This window comes from Equus caballus, chromosome 3 (assembly GCF_041296265.1).
Source record: "Equus caballus isolate H_3958 breed thoroughbred chromosome 3, TB-T2T, whole genome shotgun sequence".
Lineage (NCBI taxonomy): Eukaryota > Metazoa > Chordata > Mammalia > Perissodactyla > Equidae > Equus > Equus caballus.
Window position 1 is genome coordinate 3,579,658 of NC_091686.1, and position 24,552 is coordinate 3,604,209.

Here is a 24,552-nt window from a genome sequence, read left to right on the forward strand (position 1 = left end):
GGGCAGGGCCAGTCCGCGGCCGGGGACGGCGGGGCGCGTCCAGCGCCAGCACGGCCGGGCCAGAGCGCAGTCCGAGCCGGAGTCGCGGCGCCGACCGCGTGGAGGACTCGGACGCTGGGGACCCGCGGTGAGTGCTCCTGCGCCTGGCGCGGGGACGGCGGGGAGAAGGCGCGAGTGCTCGGACACTTGGCTTCGGAGCCGTCCGGGCCGCCAGGCTTAGGAAGGGGCTGCCTCGGTTGCCCCTCGGGGAGTCCCAGGGTCTAGATGGGAGGTAGAACGAAAGGGGGCGTCGGCTTAGGGAGAGCCTGCCTCGGTTTCCCCGTGGGGAGTCCCGGGGTCTAGATGGAAGGCAGAAGGAAAGGGGGCGTCTTGAGGATGGGGAGCACCCTGGCAGGCTACGGCTCCGGAGAATGAGGTGGCTTGGGGATGCGGGCGGAACTCCCAGGCCCCAGGAGCCTTTGAGGTCAGGAGAGAGCTGTGATTTGGGGTGAGGGGCTGTGGAGGGAGAGCCTGCGGGATGAGAAGTCCTGAGGCACCTGGCCGGCCTGGGAACGAGGAGGCCAGGCTTCAGATCTCCCCCAAGGCTACTTGCTGTGGAGTCCCTTCCTCTCTCCGGGCCTCGGTTTCCTCATCTTTCCCATACCTGTGAATAGAAGGGTGTGAGAGACTGCCTGGATGACCTCTAACCCCATCAGCGACCTTGTAACTCCTGGCGGTCTCCTGCCTCCTCCTCCCCCTCCGTGGGTGCCCAGACCCCTCCTCGTCCCTCAAGCCAGACAGGCCCACACCAGGGGCTGCCCAGTGTCACATCCTCTGTGCCTTTGGCCCTCTTCTATGCCCGGCATGTTGAGAAGCAGCCGTCTGGTTCTCCTTGCTTTCTAGCAAATTAAAAACCCACCAAATCCCCTGGGGAGGGCCTCCCACAGCTGGACCCCTGGCACTGAGTCTGCTCTCGCTTCTCTCCCTCTTTCTGAGCCCTTAGCTTCTCCCTGCCAATGGCCTTGGTCTCCCTGTGGGCTGTTCCTGGCCATAGGGTGCTTGTTCCATAGAGGGCAAAAGCCTGTCGTATCACCCATCCCCGGCCCCGTGGTGAGGAGGACCTGAGTGACGTCCCATGGTCTCTGCTCTCCTGTCCCAGTCGCTCCACCCCTAAGTTTGTTGCTTACTCAGATCCCCTTTGCCAATCTGCACACTGGGATCTGAGACTGGAAGGGACCCCACCCAGCCCACCTCCTCCCCGCACAGTGCAGGACGCCTCTGCTGCATTTGCTCAGGGACAGCGAGCTTGTCTCCTTTGTGAGGTGGCTGTTCAGTGTCCTGTGGCTCTGGTTTCATCCAGCTAAAATCTGTGCCTTGCAGATTCCGCCCCTTGGCTGCATTTCTGCCTCCTGGGAACTGCAGAGTAAAGTCATTCTTTTATTCCTTCAAACAATCTTTATCAATGCACTGGGTGAGACACTGGGAATATTGCAATGAAAAAATCAGACCCAACTCCCTGCCCGCGTGGAGTTCTTACTCTAGAAAGGAGTGGGAAGCAGTCAAATAAGCAAATATATGATATGCCGGCTGGTGGGAGGTCCTATGGAGAAGAGTAAAGCAGGCAGGAAGGATGAGGTGTTGGGGTGGGTATTGCAATTTTATATCGCATAGTCAGGGCTGGCCTCCCTGAGATGGTGACAACTGAGCAAAGCCTTGAAGGGGGGCGTGAGCTGGGGGCAGGGGGACAGTGCACTTGCAGAGGGAAGAGCAATGCAGAGGCCTCCAGGCAGAAGCATGACGGACAGGAGCAGGTCTGGCTTGTTCTAGGAACAAGGAGGAGGACAGTGGTTGGAGCAGGGTGGGTGAGGAGCCCATGGGGGATCAGTAGGAAACGAGTGCAGAGAGAGAAGGGGGGATCTGGGGGTCAGTGCGTGGGACCTCGAAGGTCACAGTGAGGGTGGGGTTTTCACTGAGTGCGATGGCAGCAGATGGCAGCAGCGAGGAGCAGAGCCACCTGCTCTCACTCGGGGATAGCAGGCTCGGCTGGCTGTGGTGGGAGAGTAGACTGGAGGACGTGAGGGCAGAAAGCGGGGGCCAGCGAGGGGTTTGCTGTTGTCATTCTGGGGAGAGCCCATGGGGGCTTCTACCCGTGCCCATGGCACAGAGGTGGTGGAAACATCTCAGATTGTCAGATTTGGGGTATGTTTTGGAGATAGAATCCATGGATTTGGCTGCGAGAGAAGAGTGGAGTCAAGGTGGAGTCAAGGTGGAGTCAAGGACGACTCGGAGGGTTTTGGCCTGAGCGTCTGGAAGTTTTGAGCTGCCGTCAACTTCAGGCATCCACATGAAGAGGTCCAGTAGGAGCCGGGTGAGGTTTCGTGGAGAGGTTGGAGCCGGAAATAAATTTTGGGCGTCCTCGCCCTGTAGCTGATATTTAAGGCCGTAAGAGCCAGTGGGCTCACTTAGGGAGAGTGATACGGAGGAAAGCGGTCTGACCAGGGACTTACTCCCAGTGTGAGGAACCAGACAAGGAGACAGTCAGGGCAGCCAGTAGATGGGTGGAGAAATCAGAGGGCTGGGCTGTCCTGGATGCAGTGCGGAAAGTGCTCAGAGGAGGAGGGAGGGAGTGAGTATGACAGCTGCCTTTGACAGAGCAAGCAAGACGGGGGCTGAGGACGAAGCAAGGTGGACCTCACTGGTGACCCCGAGGGAAGCCACAGAGGCCGGGTTGGCAGGGGGTGGGAGGGGAGGTCTTGAGGACAGCAGTACAGACGACAGACAAGGAGTCCGGCTGTGAAGGGGGGCAGAGAAATGAGGTTAGGGCTGAAAGGGGAAGTGAGGGTAGAGAGAGGGCTTGACTTTTAGAATGGAGGGACGTCTGCTTGTATGCTGGTGGGAAATGCTTTCCCAGAGGGACTCTGGGTGAAGGGGGCGAGAATGGACATGGCTGCAGGAGGTCGGGGGATGGACCCAGTGCCCCAGGGAGGCTCGGCCCTGCTCAGCCGGGACAGTGCAAAAGCTGGCCGTCCCTGGGCCTCCCTCCGGCTCCTGTGTGCAGGCGCCCAGTGGACTGAGATTTCACCACTGAAGCACATTAACTGGCTCAGGGCCCCAGAGAAACCAGGCAGGCTGTGGTCTCAGGAAGGAAGGGAGTGTCAGGGCTTGGGGACAAGGGAGGACCCACGTGGGTGGCCCCTTCTGCTGGGCCCTCTCCTTCAGCAAGGAAGTGCCCCTTTCTTCGCATGGATGGGCTTCACCTTCCTGGAGGAGAGACTGTAATGGCTCCACAAGTGTAGTAACTGACGTGGAAAAGAGACGGCAAGGTGATAGACTGACGTATCTAGTCTGAAGAGGGGGGTTCTGAGCAGGCGATCAAGGGCAAGAGGCAGGATTTCAGGGACAGTTTTCATGAAATAGGTGATGAGTGGACATCTCTTTTCTCTCTTTCCCAATTTAAACTGAAGCAGGAGAAACTTAAGTTAGATATAATGAGGAACTTCCTGAGCAGGTTCGTGAGGCCAGCAACAAGGCCAGATCCTCCCCACTGGCTGTTTAAGATGAGAAGGGACAATGCCTGCTCAGAGACAGGGGCCTGGCCAAATTGGTCCTTGGGGATTCTCCTTGCTCTGAGGTTTCTGGGAGAAGGCCAGGGCAGAGATGGAACTTTCTAGCTGCTGCTAGGAAGACAGAGTTTCAAACCTTGTGGCTTGGGCCCGCCTCTCCCTCCTGGTGTCCACAGAACCCTGATGTCGCTGGCTTGGGTGTGTGGGGCCCGAGCATCCATTGGGCTGCCCCAGACTTGGTGTGTTCAGGAAGGGCCTGTTCACTCACAGCTCATCCCCTTGTGGGCGTGCACGTCTGTGGGCGTGTCTCAGGTCCCAGCCTGGTCTCTCAGTACAGGTCACAGTGGATGCACAAGGCTTTGTGCCAGAACTGCTGAGAATTACTTATGTCTGCACAGCTGGTTGGCCAGCTCTGGCTGCTGGCTCATCCTTCCGGGGTTTCCCCGGGCAGGAGGTAGGGTCTGTGGGCAGATCTAGGCCTGCCGGTCCTGCGCCTTTGCCTTCTTGCTCAAGGCCTGCCCGCCGATGACTTGGCCATCTTGCTCTGCCATGCCTAATGAGCTCTGCTGGAGGGCGGGATGCTCCAGGCTCTCCCAGTGCGGAGGAGAGAGCAGCTGTCGTCCTTAGGGATCCCCGGGGTGCGAGAAGCCAGCACAGTCCTGTCTCTTCCTAACTTTCAACCTCGTTAATTCCTGGCTATGCACATGCCCTCCGAGCGTTGGGTCAGAAGGAGAGGACTGACCCCATTTCTGGGCTGTTCCCGTTTCCGGGTGAGTGGTTCTTTTCCCCAGGACCTGGGTGGGGGGTGTGGTGGAGCCGGTGTTTCCACAGCTGAGAACCACTGCAGGGCCAAGCCCAGAGCTCCTGCTCCCCTTTCCTGTTCTCTCCTCCCTCCTCCCCACCTCTACCCTCTTGGCTCCTCGGCTTGGCGTGGGCACAGAAGGCAGCCTGCTTGGCTGGAGAGAACTATTTTAGTTCCTGGTTTAGAGTGCCGTCTGCATCGGGGATGCTCTCCCTCCCAAGCTGCCAGACACGCAGGTGACCTTGCTGCCTCCAATTCTTTTTGTTTTTTAAAGATTTTATTTTTCCGTTTTCTCCCAAAGCCCACCGGTACACAGTTGTGTATTTTTAGTTGTGGGTCCTTCTAGTTGTGGCATGTGGGATGCCGTTCCAGCGTGGCTTCATGAGCAGTGCCGTGTGTGCGCTGGGCCCCTGCCTCTGTCTCTTATCTGGCCAGCACAAGGCCTCCAGCCTGAGTGTTGGCAGCATCCTGAGTTGGAGATTTCCCCTTTCTCTTACCTTGGCCGGCATATGAGGGTGGCACAGAGTGTTCCAGCCTCTTCCCTTGCTCAGTGGATTTTTGATTCATGAACATTCCCGCTGTGCCTCCCCTGGGCCCAGCCCTGTGCCAAGCTTACGGATGCCAGGATGAATAAGACCCAGGCTTCCACTCGGGCCAGGAAGGGAGTGAGACACGTAAACAAGAAATAGGAAAGAGGCAAAATCCCCAAGCCTTTTGGCGTCTGCTCCCTTGAGTGTCTTGGAATGTCCCTGTTTTGTAAAAAGCGGCAGATGTTTCTCCTTTTTCCATGCCCACACTCTCACTTTCGTTTTCTCTGGGCGCCACACCAGCCCACATCCCTGGACCCTGTGACACTCGCAGAACAGAACCTGCTGAGCGACTCTCTGCTGCTTGGAACCCTCCCAGGGCTTGGAGCTCCGAGAGATCGAGTTCCCTCGAATCCCCAGAACCCGGAGTCTGACGGCTGAGGCCTGTGTGAGCCAGTGGCAGAGACGACAGCATGTAACGTGTGGTGGTGAGGGGGTGGGAGGGAGGTGACGCTGGGGGGCAGGTGGGAAGGGGCAGTGATAACTGGGGGCAACACACCTGCAGCTTTGAGACGGCTTAGCTTGCACGCAGACTTTTCTTTCACCTGGGTTGGGATCTTTATAGCCATGTCCTGGGTCTGCCCCTTGTGGTAGTGGTGGGTTCCTACACAGGCCTGGGCTCTGGGCCCCTGTGCCAACCCAAATATAAGGGAATTGAAGGCATGCATTCTGGTGTCACCCTGCTTGGGTTCAAATCCTAGCTCCACCTACTGTAGCTGTGAGCCTTTGTACAAGTCACTTAACCTCTCTGTGCCTCAGTTTCTTCATCTGTAGAATGGGCTGATGGTAGCACCTACTTCAGAGTGGGGGGCGAGTTGAATGAGTTCACATGTGAAAGCGCTTAGAGTGGTGCCTGGCACACTGTGTGCGCTAAGAAATGTAGCCATTATTGAAGAGAGAGCTGCTGTAGCCCCAATCCAGCCAGCAGGTTAAGGCCCCTCACAAGGCCTCAAAGAGAATTAATTCTCTGCTTCCTTGGGAGACATTGCTCCTAACGTTAGCTCCATATTTTGAGCTTCTTAACTTTTTAAACTTCTTAAGCCAGCGATGTAGCATGGATGTGGGAGCCAGGTCTTTTTTTTGTTTTTGAGGAAGATTAGCCCTGAGCTAACATCTGCCGCCAATCTTCCTCTCTTTTTTGTTTTTTTGCTGAGGAAGAGTGGCCCTGAGCTAATATCTATGCCCATCTTCCTCTATTTTTATATGTGGGATGCCACCACAGCATGGCTTGATAAGCAGTGCGTAGGTCTGCACCTGGGATCCAAACTGGTGAATCCCAGGCTGCCAAAGCAGAGTGTGCGAACTTAACCATGCGACACCAGGCTGACCCCGTGAGAGACAGGTCTTGATTTAACTCTTGGCTGCTTCAAATTTTCTGTGGGACCTTGAGGCAGTTTTTTGACTTCTCTGGGCCCCAGTGTGTACATGTGTACAATGGGGAGCTAGGGTTGTGTGATGTCTAAGGGGAGAGCTGTGGCCAGCTTGGGCTCAGGGTGGGGCTGACTTTCGGCCTCCACTGCCCCCGCCTGCTTCCGGAGCAGTCCTGCCCTGACCTCACTCTCCTCCCCAGGTTGTGAAATGTGCACGCAGGAGGCTTTCCAGGCGCAGAGGAGCCAGCTGGTGGGGCTGCTGGTCTCGGGGTCCCTGGAGGGCTTCGAGAGTGTCCTGGATTGGCTGCTTTCCTGGGACGTCCTCTCCTGGGAAGACTATGAGAGCCTCAGCCTCGTGGGCCAGCCCCTCTCCCACTTGGCCAGGCACCTCCTGGACACTGTCTGGAAGAAGGGTGCTTGGGGCTGTGAACAACTCGTCGCGGCTGTCCGGGAGGCCCAGGCCGACAGCCAGTCTCCCGAACTTCCTGGGCACTGGGACCCCCACTCACCCCAGCCAGCCCAGGACCTGCAGAGTCACCGGCCAGCCATTGTCAGGAGACTCTACAGCCATGTGGAGGGCGTGCTGGACCTGGCGCACGAGCGGGGCTTCATCAGCCGGTACGAATGTGATGAAATCAGGTTGCCCATCTTCACGTCATCCCAGCGGGTAAGGCACTTCTCTCTTGGGTAATCAGAATTCACCAGAAAACGGTGCTTAGTCACGAGACATGTTTGTCTTTGTGAAGTCAGCCCTGTCGGGAGACCTGGGTCATGCGATTCCTCCTCAAAAGGTAGCCAGGCCAGTAGAAGTTGCTCAGGACTTTTGGTATCTTACCTCTTGTGATGATAGAAGGTGTTGTGTGGGGGCCAAGCGTGGATTCTGGAGTCAGAATGACGTGGCTCAGGGCCTGCTCTGTGTGGCTGCTGGCTTCTCTAGGGACACTCTCCACCCTTCATCTTTCCTGTTCCAGTTTCCTCACATGTAAAACATCCATAAGGCTCTTGGGAGAATTCAGTGAGTTGATCTGTGGGACACTTAGAACAGTGCAGTGCACAGGGAGCTCTCCTCAGCGTGACCAGCGGCTGCTGTCAGTTCTGTTATCAGTGGCAGTCTGCTTGTACACTTGCATTGCCGTCTGTTCTAAAGTAACAGCTCAACAGATCATAACAATTCATTGAATTAGACCTGTATTCAGCAGTTGTTGTAGCGCCCCGTGTACTCCCATAGTTTGAACACCCGCATAGGATTTCCCATACGAAATCGCATTAGATCTTACACGTTCTGAGTTAGGATGTGACTGCCTCTGAAAACACCGTTCCATGAGAACGGAAAAGTGTCCACTGGGTATTTTTGAAACTCTTTGTTTTATTTTCCCCTAGACAATGACCCTCAGGCCTCCTGTGATGCAGCAGGAACGGTCATTAACATTCCACTTCATAGACTGGGAAATTGAGGCCCAGCAAGGTGGTTTGAGTAAGCTCACAGTAGTTAATGGGAAGGCCAGGGCTGGCCCTGGTGCCTTGGTTCATTCATTTATCATTAATTTCTTCATTCATTCATAGATGCCTTCTATGTGCCAGGCTCTGTCTTAAAGCTTATTGTGCTCTGAGTGCCTTGCACATAATAGGCACGCAATCAATACTTGTGGATGAAATACATGAATTACTGAGTGAATGAATGAATGGGAATTACATTGCAGTGTTAGGATGAGCTGGGTTGGGGGGCTTTCTAGTTTTTATTTTTGTCTGTTTTGAAAAAAATTTATTTACTGTCCAAGTGAGTTTAGGTAAGCCTAGGTTGAGACTGATGGAATAAGCCAGTCTGTCTTCAAGGCCATTTTAAAGCCAGCTCAAGGTGGCCAAGTAGTTAGAGAGCAGACATGGTGTGGTCTGCATGTGAAAGCTACAGTCACACACTGAGCACCATGTCTGTGAGCCTGGCCCTGTGGGGATTACAGAAGACGTGTTAGTTATTGTACCTACCTTGGTATCTTTTGTGATCTGTTGGTGGGAGCGAATCAGCCCACATGGGAAGTTAAAGGGTTGTGTCTTACCCTCTTTGGTCAAGGGCCCAACAGTGTGGTCTGGTCTGGATGCTCTAAGGGGTTTGGAGAAGATGGCCTGGAAGCCTGGGGCCCAGGGGAGCCAGGGCATGAATGGAGGAAGTGTTTGGATTGAGGAAGAAAAGAAAATAGGATGACTGATGAGTCAAAGAAGAAATCATAACAGAAATCAGAAAATATTCAGAACCAAACAGGAGTGAGAATATGATTTATAGAAATTACAGGATACAGCTAAAGTAGAACATAGAGGGAAATTTATAACCTTAAATGCTTATAGTAGGAAAGAAGAAGGGCTGTATTTTGATGAGCTAAGAATCCATCTTAAGAAAGGGCTAGGTAGACAGCAAAAGCGTTGAGGGCTGGGATGGAGCTGAGCACGTGGAGAGGATGGCAGACGACGTCTGAGGGTTATAGGGGTTTGTAAAGGGCCTGGGCTGCCTGAGGTTTGTGTCTGTAGAATCAGGGCTCGCCGAGCCTCCCTTGAGCTCTGGCGTTCTATGAGTCTCTAACTTAGTAGCTGAATTTCTGATTCACTGTGGGTGGCACTTGTGGTATACCCAAGTAACGTATCTCCCCAATCCAGGACTGCCATGTATATTCTCGTAATAATTTCCTATAAAGAGGTGATTGTCATGGATTGTGGGTTGGGGACTAAAAAATGTTGTGGAATGAAACAAAATGCAAGTAAAAGAACGGGATCCCTAAAATGCCCGTGGCTGCTGTTCACTGAGCAGCTGCCTCCTGCGTGCCAGGCCCCACGCTCAGCCCTTTCTCTCATTTAAGCCACACCTCAACCTGCCAGGGTGTCGTGTGGCTCCACTGTTTCTTAACCATGAAGAAGCTGCCCAGTCACCCATCGGGGAAGTGGCCCAGCTGGAATTTGAATCCAGGCCTGTTTGTCTCCATAGCTCGTCCTCTTCTCTCTCTGTCATGAAATGTGAGGACTTCATGGGGGTAAACTTGCTCTGCTGGGCATAACAGTTGTTAGCAAACCTGAGGCTCGAACACCAGCTGTAATACCAGCTGTCCATCTGACTCGTGCAACTGCTAAAGTTGATAGGACTGGGGTGTCAGACTGAATCGTTTGGCTCCTTCACTATATTAACCCAACAGGTTTAATGTGGGAAAGGTACTGTGCCTACAGAAAAGTGTATAATTTCATGTTATGGCAGAATCGTATTCCCATCACCCAGGTGAAGAAATAGAAAGTCACTAGTACCTTACTCAATTGAAACTACTAGTGTAACAAGTAGCCCAACTGTTATGTTAATCATTTGTTTGCTTTTCTTTATAGTTTTAACACATTATACAATAAATCCCCAAACAGTGTATTGTTTTGTTTTGAAAAACTGCACAGCAAGCACAAACATAGCTGTGTCCGGAAAGGGCAGTGTTGCCTTTCCTTCTTGGATGAAGGCTCCCAGGAACAGGGAAGCTGGACAGGGTCTCAGGGTCAAGGTCGGGCTTTACCTTCTCGGGGAGCTTATAAGGGCCCCTGCTGGGAAGTCAGTGGGCAAAGTCGATAGTGAGTCCTGGGAAACAGAGGGCTCCCCACAGCTGGAGGATCTGGTGGGGTGGGTGCGAGTCAGGGGCCGGATGTCGAGCAGGAATACGGTCAGAGGAAGTGGGCTGCTCTGTACGTTCAGCTGTAAGCTTGCCAAAGGCTCTTCCAGCTCCCAGGCATAGGGCAAAGCCAACCCTCTGTGGGGTGAAATGAGTGTCCTCAGCTGATCCAGGGAGCAGGGGTTGACAGAAAGAATGGTATTAGCCATGGTGCAGACAAGCCAAATACAGATAAAGCTTAGAGCCAGGCCTGTCTGGACATCTCATGGGTAACTGCCTTCAGCACGTCTGTGTCTTGGGTCACACTGGTCCAGTCTGTCTGGCCGGCGGCCCTCTACTTGTAGTACAGAGCTGTCATCCTGAGATTTCCCTTTCTAGTCCCCCTGCGTTGGTTCTCCTGTTTCCTGAATACCGTGTCTTCTTTCTTGGTTTGTTCCAGTTTGGTGGATCACGTCCTCCAGTCACTTCTTCAGAGTGAATGTATGGGAGTTAAAATGTCTGAGCTCTTACTTGAAAGGTTTCCTAAGGCTCAATCGATAGTTTGGCTGGGTATAAAATTATGGGTTGGTCATCATTTTCCTTCATAATGTTGAGAGTGTTACTCCCTTATCTTCTCTCTTGTAGAGAAGAATTGCTGGAAGGATTCCAAAACCATTTTGTAACTCTTTCCGGAAGCTTACAAAATTTTATTTTGGTCCCTAACATTCTGAAATTTCACAACTATGTGCGTGGTGTTCTTCCATTGTGCTGGGCACCCAAGAGGCACTTTGCACCTGGAAACTCATGTCTTCATGTTCTGGAAAATTTTTGTGATTAGTTTATTGATGATTTCTTCCTATTTCCTCTCTTCTATCTTTATGGAATTATTTGAATTTTGAACTCCTGGACTGATCATCTAATTTTCTCCTATTTCTCATCTGTTTTCCATCTCTGTGTCTTTTTGCTGTACTTTCTGTATGATGCCCTCAACTTTATTGTTAAACCCTTGAGTTTTTCATTTTGCTGTCATTCTTTTAATTCCAAAAGCTGTGTTTGAATGTTCCTTATTATAGCATCCTGTTCTTGTTTTATGGATGCAATATATTCTCTTACTTAAGGATCATAATGATAGGGTGTTTTCGTAATTGCTTTTCACCCTGCATAACCTTTTTATCCTACAAGTTGCTTTCCCCTCCCCTACTTGTTTGGCTTATATCTCCCATATTAGATGCTTTCTTTGGGCTTATGATAATCCTTCGTTGTCTGCTCATGACTGAAATAGAATACTTTAAAACTTACTGGAAACTCAGAGCACGCAGCTGAAGCTTGTCTACTTTGAGTTTCACTGTAGAAATCTTGGGAAATGGCAGTGTTTGTGTCTTTAGACCTTTCCTCCTGGGTTGGTCAAGTTCCCGGTGTAGACTTCCCAGCCCTCCCACCTAGAGGTAAAGGTCTGACTGCCAGAGCTGTGGAGCCAGTGAGTGGGAGAGCTGGGCAGTTACAGTCGTGGGATGCTCAGCATTCAGTATTCACTTTGCACATGGTCTTTGTTTTGGTGAGGAAAGTTGGCCCTGAGCTAACATCTGTTGCCAATCTTGCTCTTTTTGCTTGAGGAAGACTGTTGCTGAGCTAACATCTGTGCCCATATTCCTTTATTTTTTGTGGGACACCACCACAGCATAGCTTGATGAGCAGTGCTAGGTCTGTGCCTGGGATCCAAACCTGTGAACCCCGGGCTGCCGAAGCGGAGCATGCAAACCCGACCACTACGCCACCAGGGCAGCCCCCACACTTGGTCATTTAAAACCTCTGTTTGGGGTATGGTCCCCACCTCCTTCATCTGTACCTGGTACCTCACAGTCCAGGGGCTCTGTTTTAGCTTTTCCAGGATATAACTCTCCACGCTTTGCCATGGCAGGGCAAGCACAGTTGCTAGTGGCTTGGCGTGTGTAAGGGCAACTGGAGATCCGTTTCATCAGGCACTCTGACTCAGCCTTCCTTGGTTTAATCATTTCCTTGGTTCCAGAGGTCCCTGGTGCTCTTAGTTCTAGCAGGCTTTGCAGATTCTGAGACACAGATTGTGCGGTTTTCAGTTTTCCCATTGTTCCTTAGGATTGGGCGTCCTGGACTCTTCTAAATCTGTTACTATTCGTTCATTTGGCAAGTCCTGGATCACCAGTTCAGGCACTATTCTAGGCATGGGGGTTACAGCAGTGAACAAAACAGACAAAACTCCTTGTCCTGGAGATGCTAAGATGCCAGTAGGGAAGAGAGACAATAAGCCGGAGGAAGTGAATCACAGAGCGTGTTGGAAGGTGGCATGTGCTGTGAAATAAGTAGAGTGGGTTTGAGAGGCGCAGGGGCGGGGGTACGTGCTCGCCTATTAGAGCCGTCAGGGAGTTCAACCTGAGAAGGTGAACTCTGAGCAAAAACCTGAAGGAAGTGACGGAAGTAGTCATGTGGCTAGCTGGGGGAAGCGCATTCAAGGCAGAGGGGACAGCCAGGGCAAAGGCCCAGAGGTGGGGGCCTTCTTGATATTTTCAGGAAACAGGAGGCTGGTGTGCTGAGTGGCATGAACAAGGGGAAGAGGAGTGAGAGGTGAGGCCTGAGAAGTAACCAGGCTCCAGATGGTCGCAGGTGGGACTTGTCTGTTGGGGCCTTGTCGGCTACTGTTGGGCCTGGGTTTCTACTCTGAGAAATGAGGGAAACATTGGGACATATGTAGTAGGAGTGGTGTGATCGGGCTTTTATTTTTAAAGAATTACTCTCTAACTGTGGTGTTGAGAACAGATGGTGGGGACAGGGACAGGCACAGGCAGCCCGGTGATGCAGCCTTTGCAGTTTTCCAGGTGAGCCATGCTGGTGGTTTGGACCAGGACAGCAGTAAAGGAGATGATAGGAAGAGACAGGGCTCTCCTGCTGTGCATCCGCCGTGGTAGACACTGGTCACTTGTGGCTGTTGGGCACGTGAAATGTGGCCCGTCCACAATGACATTCTATTTCAAAGACTTAATACGAAATTACATGTTGATATGGTAATATTTTAGCTATGTTGGATTAAAGAAAATATATGATTAAAATTAATTTCATCTTTTTTTATCTTTAATAATGTGGCTATTAGAAGATTCAAAATTACACACGTCTTGCACGTATCTCGTTATATTTCTACCACGCAGTGCTGTTCTGGATCCACTCTGAAGGTGGAACCAGCAGGATTGGCTGGTGGCTTGCAGAGGAGAGGCTTCAACGATGACTCCGAAACTTTGGGGCTGAGCAACTGGAAGGATGGAGTTGCCATCAGCTGAGATGAGGAAGGCTGTAGGTTTGGGGTGTGTGTACACTTGGAGTTTAGTTTGGATATGTTAAGTGGTGGTGTTTATGAGACATCCAGGTGGAGGTGCCGAGTACACGGTTGGATGTGCACATCCAGGGTTCAGGGGCGTAGCTCAGGTTGGAGTTGGGAACACGGGAGTCCTGCGCAGAGATGGCGCTTCATCCAGGAGACTCAGTGAAATCACCTCTCTTCCAAATGATTTCCAGCTTCTAGGATTGTTTTCCCTACCCTCGTAGGTTTGTAGGTTTATGTCTTTTTTTTAAGTAATTTGCTCTTTCAGTGGGTTTTGGGAGGCAGCCTGACTGGATGTGTGTGTTTAAGTATTCATTTCACCCCCCAGTGCTGTATCAACTTCTTTAAACCCGTCCTGTTGTTTGGATGTTTTTCTGGTCTTTTATTGTGGTGGAAGAGAGAGGCCTATGAAATTGTGGTAATCAGTAGAAACCTTCCCACACCTCTCTATCATCTTTTCTGGAAAAATAATGGCTTTTGCTTTCCCCATAGGCAAGAAGGCTCCTCGATCTTGCCACAGTGAAGGCGAACGGACTGGCTGCCTTCCTTCTACAACATGTTCAGGAATTACCAGTCCTGTTAGCCCTGCCTTTCCAAGGTATATATATATGGTCTTCTCAGCTCATCAGAAAGGGAAAGAAAAGCCATATGGATTTATGGTTAAGAGCCAAAACTCCGGAGTGAGACGTGTCTGTTAGAATCCCGCTTACTGGCTGTGTGAGCCTCCGTTTCCTCATTTTAAGGATAACACCACTGCCGTCTCTCTGGGCTACTGGGAGGATTAAAAGGATGAACATGTGTGATAGGGGTTAGCTTTTATTACTTCCCACACTGCAGAGTGATCACTGAAGCTGCCTTGTTTTGAGGGCTAATACAGGAGTTCCTTACGAGCCAAACATTATCTGTACTGAAAAGATGTGCATACACCTTTTGAGACAGGGCTGGTATCTCTTGATCTCTGCAGTTCAGCTGCTCACTATCAGAAACGCAAGGACCGGGGCTGGCCCCGTGGCCGAGTGGTTAAGTTCGCGCGCTCCGCTGCAGGCGGCCCAGTGTTTCGTTGGTTCGAATCCTGGGCGCGGACATGGCACTGCTCATGAAACCACGCTGAGGCAGCGTCCCACATGCCACAACTAGAAGGACCCACAACAAAGAATATACAACTATGTACTGGGGGGCTTTGGGGAGAAAAAGGAAAAAATAAAAAATCTTTAAAAAAAAAAAAAAAAAGAAACGCAAGGACCAAATGGATTTAGATAATGTGGGATCTCTCATTGCACATGGTCACAGCCGGAGTCAGGACTGAGAGAGGTGGATGGCACAGCCTGGACATCCAGGCATCCTGCTGGGTGCTTTGTTTACGCTATCTGTCCTTTGCCTTGAGAAGTAGGTATTGTTTTCTCCACTTTGCAGACGTGAGAACTGAGGCGGGGAGGTTGAGTGACGAGGTAGGGGTGGGGGGGGTGGGTCTGGTTTTGGACTGTCTCCACCTCTGCTTTCTCTTTTCTTGGGAGGAGAGCTTGTCAGCTGTAAAGAGAGGACGCAAGCCTGGTGCTCTTCCAGTCTCGTTCCCATGTCACCGTAGGGAAAGCTCAGTTGCTGGGGGCCCGGACCTGTGCGGGTGCTAGCAGGTGGATTTCTCTCCCTGGGCCCTGCCCTCTGGGCAGTGGGCATACCTGTGGGAGGGATGGCTGGAAGCCAGTGCGCAGCGCCTGGGTGTGCACCCTCTCACCCGAGGACAGCACGCAGATGTCAGTGCAGGGCAGGGGTGCCCGGCCTGGCCCTTGGTTAATGTCCACTCTTGATCTCATTGAGCACACCTGGCCGTCCATGAGTCATAGCATCGTGCTGTGGTACCAGACTCCCCAGGGTGATGAGCTGAGCGGTGACGACTGACATATGTGTGTTTGTTTTCAAAATGAGAGACAATTTTTTTTTCTGGAGAATTTTGATATTATTAGTGATGGCTGGAAAACCTGCATTGGAAATCAGGATATTGGAGAGGAGACAAGCTATTTTGTGGTCTCCGTTCAGTGCTCCTGGTCTATCCAGAGGGCATTAAGAGCAATGAGCATTGTCAGCCCTGGGAGCAGGAGAGGAAATGCAAGCACAGGGCACGTCCTTTGTGTGACTGCAGATGCAGCTTCCGTGTGCGCAGAGCTCTCTGCAAGAGTTAGCTGTTCACCTTAGGGCTGAGAACAAATGTACAGAACTTGGTTGGGGGCAGTGAGACCGTGGTCATGAACCATGCTCTGAGGTCCCACCACCCTGGACTCTGGACTACCACTTCCCCATTTCCTAAAGGGGGAACCAACCCCTGACACAGGAAGTGGTTTGCTCATGTTGGCATTAGGGTGATAAAGGAAAAGCAGCAGCCCTGTGGACACACCCTCCTCATGAGAGCTCAGACTGCAGACGATTGTGTGAAGAGGATGGGGAAGGGGGTCTTGATCAGGGGACCTTGGCCAAGTGCCTGCCCTGGGCATCCCGGTGACCCTGAGGCCATCCAGTCCTGGCTCCACGCAGATAATCCAGGATAATCTCCCCATCTCAAGGTCTTCAGTTTAATCACCTCTGTCTAGTCCCTTTTGCAAGTAAGGTAACATATTCATAGATCATGAGGATTAAGATGTGGACATCTTTGAGGGGCCCCTGTTGTGCCTACCACACTCACTCATAATAATGGTAATAAACACCATTTTCTGAGAGTCTGCCATATATCAGACATTCTTCTAAACTCTATTTTATCTCATTTCCGCCTGAAACAATCCTTCAAGGTATGAATTGTCCCCATTTTTACAGATAAGAATCTGGGGGCAACTGGGGCTGGCCCAGTGGCATAGTGGTTAAGTTCGTGCTCTCCGCTCTGGAGGTGGCCCAGGGTTTGCCAGTTTGGATCCTGGGTGCAGACATGACTTATCAAGCCATGCAGGGGCAGCGTGCCACATACAAAATAGAGGAAGATTGGCACAGATGTTAGCTCAGGGGCAACCTTCCTCACCACCACCACCAACAAAAAGACTATGGAAGCCAGAAAGGCTTGCCTAAGCTAATGGCAGACCCAGGTTTCAGGCTCGGGTCTGTTTGCAGAAACTGGGCTCCTGAGCCCTTAAACCTCCTGTTTCCCTTTACAAAGATGCACCTGAGGCTGAGTGGACTTATCTAAGGCCATTTAGTCAATATGGCAGGACAGGCATCGGAATGCAGGTCTTGTGACCCCAGCCAGGTGCTCCTCCTCCTCTCCAGCCCTTCCTGATGTAGTAGTTACAACAATGCCAGCTAGCGTCTTTGGAGCGCACACTTTGTGTTGACACTGAATGAAGCATTGACATGCATTATCTTAATTGATCCATGTAGAAACCCTATAAGGTAGGGATTGCCATTTCTTTCACTTCACAGGGAAGGAAACTGAGGCATAGGAAGGTTACGTGACTGTCCTCAAAGTCCATGTGAGTGGAGAGCCAGACTGGCACCTGCTGGCTGTTCCCTCCCATCTGTATCATCACATTACCCCACGCAGCCCACTCTCTGGTCAGGTCCCATCTTCCCCCCGGTCCCACATCATCTCCCTCTTCTGTCTTCCAGATGCCGCATGTAAGAAATTCATGTCCAAGCTGAGGACCACGGTATCTGCTCAGTCTCGCTTTCTGAACACCTATGATGGGGCAGAAAATCTTTGCCTGGAGGAAATATACACAGAGAATGTTCTGGAGATCCGGACGGAGCTGGGCATGGCTGGACCCCCACAGCAGAGCCCTGCCACCCTGGGCCTAGAGGAGCTCTTCAGCACCCGTGGCCACCTCAACAAAGATGCGGACACCGTGCTGGTGGTGGGCGAGGCGGGCAGCGGCAAGAGCACGCTCCTGCAGCAGCTGCACCTGCTGTGGGCTGCGGGGCGGGACTTCCAGGAGTTTCTCTTTGTCTTCCCGTTCAGCTGCCGGCAGCTCCAGTGCCTGGCAAAACCACTGTCCGTGCGGGCACTGCTCTTTGAACACTGCTGTTGGCCTGACCTTGGCCAGCAGGACGTCTTCCAGTTTCTCCTTGACCACCCTGACCGCGTCCTCTTAACCTTCGATGGCTTTGACGAGTTCAGGTTCAGGTTCACGGATGGCGAGCGTCACTGCTCTCCGACCGACCCCACGTCTGTCCAGAATCTGCTCTTCAACCTTCTGCAGGGCAACCTGCTAAAGAACGCCCGCAAGGTGCTGACCAGCCGTCCGGATGCGGTGTCGGCATTACTCAGGAAGTACGTGCACACGGAATTCACCCTCAAGGGCTTCTCGGAAGAGGGCATCGAACTGTACCTGAGGAAGTGCCATCGCGAGCCTGGGTTGGCTGACCGCCTCATCTCCCTGCTCAGAGCGACCTCAGCCCTGCACGGTTTGTGCCACCTTCCTGTCTTCTCATGGATGGTATCCAAATGCCACCAGGAGCTGTTGCTGCAGGGTGGGGGGTCCCCAAAGACCACCACGGATATGTACCTGCTGATCCTGCAGCATTTTCTGCTGCATGCCTCCCCACCAGACTCAGCCCCCGGTGGTCTGGAACCTGGCCTGCTTCGAGGCAGGCTCCCCACCCTCCTGCACCTCGGCCAGCTGGCTCTCTGGGGCCTGGGCACGTGCTGCTATGTGTTCTCAGCCAAGCAGCTCCAGGCAGCACATGTCGACAGTGAGGACATTTCTCTTGGCTTCCTGGTGCGTGCCAAAAGGGCTGTGCCTGGGAGTGCGCCCCCCATGGAGTTCCTGCACATCACTTTCCAGTGCTTTTTTGCTGCATTCTACCTCGTCCTCAGTGCTGACGTGCCGCCATCCTCCCTCAGATACCTCTTCAGTTGTGGCAGGCCAGGCAGCTCGCTGCTGGCCCGGCTGCTGCCCGCCATGTGCGTGCAGGGCTCGAGGTGCAAGGAGGACAGCGTGGAAGCTCTGCTGCAGGAGGCCGAGCCTCACAACCTCCAGATCACAGCCGCCTTCCTGGCGGGACTGTTGTCCCAGGAGCACCGGGGCCTGCTGGCCAAGTGCCAGGGGTCTGAGACTGCCCTGCGCCAGCGCCAGGCCTGTGCCCGGTGGTGCCTGGCCCGCAGCCTCCACAAGCATTTCCACTCCATCCCACCAGCTGTGGCAGGTGAGGCCAAGAGCATGCATGCCATGCCCGGCTTCATCTGGCTCATCCGGAGCCTGTACGAGATGCAGGAGGAGCGGCTGGCACAGGAGGCTGTGCGTGGGCTGGATGTCGGGCACCTCAAGCTGACATTTTGCAGCGTGGGCCCAGCCGAGTGTGCTGCCATGGCCTTTGTGCTGCGGCACCTCCGGCGGCCTGTGGCCTTGCAGCTGGACCACAACTCTGTGGGCGACGTTGGCGTGGAGCAGCTGTTGCCTTGCCTCAGCGTCTGCACTGCTCTTTAGTGAGTGCTGCTGGGCGATGCCGGCTGGGCACGGTGGGGATGCCACCATGGAGGCGCCGGTGCAGGAGCACCATGCTGGGATGCCCTGCCACCCTTTCTGTGCAGCCCGGCCCGGGCCCCCTCTCCAGTGTGGGTGTTAGTTTAAACAAAGGATAATGATGGGCGTAACTCATTGAACGTCCTATGTGATGGTCGCTGCGCTGGACGCTTCCCGGAATTACCCCGTTCAATCCCCACAACCACTCTGGGCTGCAGCAGAGACATTCTTAACCCCATCATCTTAGATTTGAGGCTCAGAGAAGCGAAGTAGCTTGTCCAGGGTCACATAGAGCTGGGATTCACAAATTATGCCTTTCTGGTTAGAAGCCCTGCTCCCCCCAAGCAAACTGTCTATGGACGGGCTTCAGAGGCTCCGTGACAACCTTGAAGTCACGTGCACAGTTTTGTGTAATATGTGTCTGTATTAGGAACGACCCCACATCAGAGGTGACGAAGATCCCAATGAGATGGGAATTTCGGGACCCAAGAAAGAGAAGTGGCTGCAGAGTTTCGTCTGCACCTTTATTCCCTATGTAGCGCTGTGTCCAACGAAATCTTGGCATCACCCATGCTACTTTCTGCCCCCTGTTGGAAGGTGTGGGGTCCCCCCTCTGGAATGTCGGTGCCCAGCACTCGGGGGCCTCTTTCCATGTCTTGGGCCGGGTGAGGGCCGAGAGCGTGCCCAGGTGTGGCAGCCAGCTCGCCACAACCTCCCAACTTCTTGTCCAGCCTTGAAGGGGGATGTCCTGCTCCGTATTTGTAACCTCTGAGAAAGCAGAGGTTGTAGCTTAAGGTTAATGTCTACTCACAGCTTCCCAGGGCTTTTGGTCCTCTCCGGGTGACCTTATTTGACCCTAAGCAAGGGACTTATCTCTCCTGGAATATATTAGGATGACATACCTTCTCTAGGCCAAGGCAGCAAGCTTTCTTTTCTCAGTGAAGCAGACACGCAGATATCTACTAGAGACTGTGTGGTGACCTTTGTCATCTCTTACATAGGGACCGTGGCCATAAGTTTATAAATATGTAATAATAATAATATAATCTATAACATATAGCAAGTTAATGTGTCTATTATATGTAGTTAATACATATGACAAATATGAATATATCAGGGGAAACAGAAGATACACTTAAATCGGGTGATTTGAGAAGAGTTTAACAAAGGACTGTCTACAAAGGCCTGGGCAGGCATTAGGAAGAGCAGAGAGGACTGGGGCAGGGTGCTGGGGCGGGGTGGGCGGGGTTGTTCTCCTCCTGGGGCCTGGATGGGCAGGGAAGGAGTAGTCACTGGCTGCGAGGAAGGCATGGGGTGGCAGCCGCCCCGAAGCGGGGCCTGGGGGAGAAGCCTGGCCCCTGCTCTCGTCTCCCCTCCTGCCTCTGCCAGGGCCTTCTGCTGGCTTGACTAAGCAGGGGGCCAGAGTGGGTGCCTGTCGCTGCCGGTGACGGGAGTCCGCCCCCCAGGGCTGAGAGCCAGGCAGAGAAGACATTTGAATGTGCATTTTTCTGGATAGAGGATGCCTGGTTCTCATAGGGGTCCTTGAACCCCAAGAGGTCAGGAACCGCTGGCCTGGCTGCTCCTCACAGAGCCTTCCTGAGAATGAATGGATCCTTTCTCCTCGGTTAGGAAAGCCCACGGGACTCCCACGGCGTGTGGAGCTGAGGGCCTGTCTCTATTTTCAGAGAAATGCGAGGACGGTCTGGCTGTAGTGCTCAGAGTGTGGTGTGCAAAGGGGCTCGTGGAAGGCGGCTTCTTGGGCCTTTCCCAGCAATTCCCATCCTGTAGGCTGGGAGCCCAGGAATCTATGTTGTTAACCTAGTAATTCTGATACAAGTGGTTCAGAGGCCACGCTGTGAAGATGACTGGTCTGTGGGCACCAGCCTCCTGTTCCGTTAGCAGTTAAAGTCCTCGACCACGTTCCACTGCTCTTTACCCTGCGCTGTGGGGGAGGGGAGGCAACCGTGAGGCTGCTGAGTGGGCCTTTCCTGTGTGTGAGAGAGGGACGGAGACAGAGACAGACCAAGACTCAAGACAGACAGTGGTGGGGGGGCCGCACAGAGAGACTGTGGGAGGCGGGGAGGGAAGGAAAGGGGAAGGGGGGCTGGAGACAGGCCGCTCCTCACACACAGTCCCGCCCAGCTGCATCTCTCCCACTAGAAGTGTTTCCCTGACAACCGAAACCCTCAGCCTCCAGGAAGCCCCGGAGACAAAGTGTCCCTCTATAGGTTTCTTTAGACCCTGGCTCTGTCTCTAGGGGGATGGCGTTCAAAGTGTTGTGGCTGTGACCCATAGTGAGTAAGTAAGGCATGTAAAGCTGAAACAAAGGCTTCAGAGAATGACTTTCCCTTATTCACTCTGATACACTCTGCTCTCTTCTGTCCTTTTTCTGTTTTAAAAATGCTGCTCAATACCTTCAAAGTTGATTTCATGACCCATCGGTGGGTTATGAAATCTGACCTTAGAGCCCAGAGAAGGCCAGAAGGAGAGCCACACAATGCCATGGTTAAGAGTAAGCTTTGGGGCCGGACCACCTGGGCCCAAATCCTTTAGGCGCTGTGCAGCCTTGGGGAAGTCACTTCACTTGCCCTGCCTCAGTTTCCTTCTGTCTAGTGGACGTCTTCATAATCCCTACTTCATGGGCTTTGAGGATTAAATACTATTACTCTTGGGAAGTGCTTGGGACAGTGCCAGCACATCAGATGCGCTGTCCATGTGACCCATCATGGTTACAGGTAGCTTTTACCTGGTGCCACGTGCTCACTGGGTGCACTGTCCGGTGCACTGTCTCTAAATCCTCACCTGGCCGGTGAGGTCAGCAATGCCATCCTTCCCTTTCGGCAGATGAAGGGACCAGCAGATAGTATAAGTGGCCACTCAGGATGGGCACTTCCACTGAGGGAGTCCGAGCGAGCCTGAGCTGTCACCTTTATCACTTAAACCCCCCCCAAGTTTGCCTGAAGGGGAAGACCATGCGGACCCCACGAGACGGTATTTCAGGGGCACTTTCAGACAATCTTGTCATTGGGTGAGTTTTAGGAACGCTGCCCCAAGAGGAGCATCAGAGGGGACCTGCTGGGCGGGATCTGGCCTGCAAGAGTGATGTCATTGGAGTGAAGGGCTGGTCAGTGGGGCCTCACTAGCCGCAGCTTGCATGCTGGTTTTCCAGTTTTGGCTGCTCTCCTCTAGCTGGTCTGCCATGTGCTCGCCTGGACAGCGGTCACCACCACTGCCCCCAGGGGTCCCCTGCCTGGTTCCCTGGCACCTTCATGGGCATCAGGTGCTTCCCACCTCAGAACCTTCTGCGAGGCAGCTGTGATTCTCGTGTCCACTTTGCAGAGCTGGAAACTGCCTCGGATTGGGGCGCTGACTCCCGGGGGTTCCGTGTCTGTCAGCAGGGCTCTGGGTCCCCAATTCCTGAGCCGTCCCCCGTGTAGTGTGTGATGTCAGTACCCTGCCAGGGGTGGAGGGAGTCTCCCCTTTGCTGGGGTGCTCCGTCTTTGTGGTGTTTCCCAGAAGCACAGATGCTGGCACTTTGCAGACGAGTAAAAGTCTCTTTTGGGGTTTTGTTCAGGATCTCATCAGCTCGTTTTCAAATTTATTTATTTTGTCTCTTTTAGCTTGCGAGATAATAACATCTCAGACCGAGGCATCTGCCAGCTCATCGAACGTGCCCTTCACTGCGAGCAGCTGCAGAAGTTAGCGTAAGTCAGGCTGGCCATGGACCTGGGGCCCAGTGTCCCCAGCCTCACTCTCGGCCGTGCCTCCTGGGGTGGGGCATTCGGGAGGCTGGAGGGCTGGAGGGTGCCGGCTGACTCCTGTCCTGAGGGAACAGGCTACCAGGGGTTTGGGTGGTCACTCTCCTTGTCCATGCTATCTCCATGTCTCCTCTTTCATGGAACTTTCTAGTCTGTTCAACAACAAGCTGACGGATGGCTGTGCACACTCCATGGCCAGGCTCCTTATGTGCAAGCAGAACTTCCTGGCCCTCAGGTGAGCCCAGGGCTTCCCTGCTCCCGAGATTGTTTCCCACAGCCAAGCAGTCGCTCTGCTCTGGGCCCTGGCTTGCCACTGCTGGCTCCTGCTCTCCCAGCTGGATACTGGTGGGGTCTCCTTTTGAGCAGGGTTTGCAATGCTATGACTCCCCAGCAAACTCCCGGAGCGCTCTGCTGAGGGCTCCCTGCCCTTTGACCTTTAGTCTCCAGGGCTGAAGAGGGTTCTAGGCCCTTTTCCTTCCCTGTGTCTAGGAGTATCACAAACTCTCTGGGCTTCCCTGGTGTCCATGGAGCCCGTGCTGCGGGGGGAGGTACACGCCAGACACTTGCCACCTCAGCTGTGACAGCAGTGGCCGAAGAGCTCTCAGGAGGCCCCATCACTGCTGGCGGGTGCGGGGTTCCACGCAGCCTGGGAAGTCTGTGCTTCCGCTCCTCCTCACTCTCCTGGCCTCAGCGGGAGCCTCTCTCCTGTCTGACACCATTGCATCCCTGCTCCAGCGGGTCTCCACGTTGGCCTGGCTTCTCTTTCTCTCTGGGATATTCTTGCCTCCTGGATTCACGAGGCAGTAAAAGAAGACAAAGTGACGAGCTGCTTCCATCCATTCTTTCTACCCACGGGGCTGGGTTTGGGCATGGGAACCGCCATTTTTAAATTGTTGACCACGTAGCTCCGTCTCAGGCGGGGCTGCTAAGGCCAGTGCCAGAGGTGCCATTCTAACCAAGGACTCTCTTCTGCCGCCACCACCGGCTCCCCCAGACTCGCAGACCTGAGAGTGGCTGTGGCCAGACCTGGGCTAGCCCAGCCCCCTGGGAGGGCTGTGGGCAGCGGGAAGGTGCTGCACTGGGAATTCGAGGCCTGGGGTTTTGGCTAAGAGAGCATCGTGGTTGAGAGCATGGGGCTCTGGAGCCAGATGGAGCAAGGTTTGAATCCTCATTAGCTGTGTGACCTCGGGTCAGCCCAATGTCTCTGTGCCTCTGTTTTCCCTTCTGTAAAATGGAGACTAGTGGTAGCTACCTCACAGGTTGTTGTGATGATTAAGCCAGTTACTCTACGTATACACAATATAGTGGGTGCGTTACAGGGTGAGCTCAGTGGCTGAGAGAGCGAGAGTGAGTCACATACGTTCTCAGTGTGTTTATCCTATTTAGTCCAGCCTCCCAAGGAGGCCTTCGATGTGTAACACATTTATTGGGAAAATGCCTGTGAGGGGAAACAGGGAAGGGAGCCGCAGAGGTGGGGAGAGTCATCAGATTGCTGCGCAGGGCTGACCCTGAGCGAGGGAGAGAGGAAGGGAGCATCTGAGACTTCCCTGCCTTTCTGAGAGAGTATGGAAGGTTGCTGGGGAGGCCTCCAGCGAGTCTGCCCGGCGGAGGCATCGCCTGTCTCCTGGCACTGGCTGGGGGCAGGCTGTGGGAGGCAGGCCCTGGTGCAGAGGTGGCAGTGAAATTCCCAGCACTGCAGTCACGAAAGCTGGAGGTCTGAGGGGCTGACACACCCCTTCTGGAAGGGGATGATAATGCTGCCCTGTAGGAGTGTAGTGAGTGGGAGTGGCTTAAAGGATGTGAAAATTCTTTGAAAAGATGAAGGCGTGTTATTATTCCAGGAAGCCTGAGTTTGTGGGTGAGAGTTCTGGGGATCTCTCCGAAGCTCTCTGAGGTGTCTGGATTTTGCTGAAACCCCCTCCCCACCCCCCGCCGGAAGGCTCAGGAGGATCCCTGCCTGTCTCTGAGCCCCTGGGCCTGCCCCAGGCTCTTTCAGAACAGGTAAATGCTACCTACAGTGGCAGTGGATCCTGAAACGCTGCAGGGGGCATGCGGGAGTCTAGTGCCAACAGACCAGCGGACGCTGAGACAGGAAAAGATGTGA

The 24,552-nt window shown here is 53.4% G+C and overlaps 1 protein-coding gene across 18 annotated transcripts in view; it reads left to right on the forward strand.

Annotated features, from left to right (window-relative positions):
• NOD2 (nucleotide binding oligomerization domain containing 2) overlaps positions 1–24,552 on the forward strand; it is a 36,254-nt gene continuing 11,702 nt past the window's right edge. For 3 of the 18 annotated variants that reach the window (XR_011436848.1, XR_002806748.2, XM_070261807.1), the window contains exons 1-7: positions 3,906–4,312; positions 5,175–5,346; positions 6,502–6,968; positions 13,745–13,850; positions 16,838–18,653; positions 22,311–22,394; positions 22,600–22,683. Coding sequence is in view for 15 of the 18 variants with exons in the window: in XM_070261807.1 (XP_070117908.1) it covers positions 6,510–6,968; positions 13,745–13,850; positions 16,838–18,653; positions 22,311–22,394; positions 22,600–22,683 (2,549 nt within the window). In the remaining 3 variants the exon portion in view is untranslated. Of the gene's footprint in view, positions 128–2,195; positions 4,313–5,174; positions 5,360–6,501; positions 6,969–13,744; positions 13,851–16,837; positions 18,654–22,310; positions 22,395–22,599; positions 22,684–24,552 lie in introns of those variants that run through there. The other 15 variants (XM_070261804.1, XM_070261806.1, XR_011436849.1 and 12 more) reach the window with 13 other exon arrangements.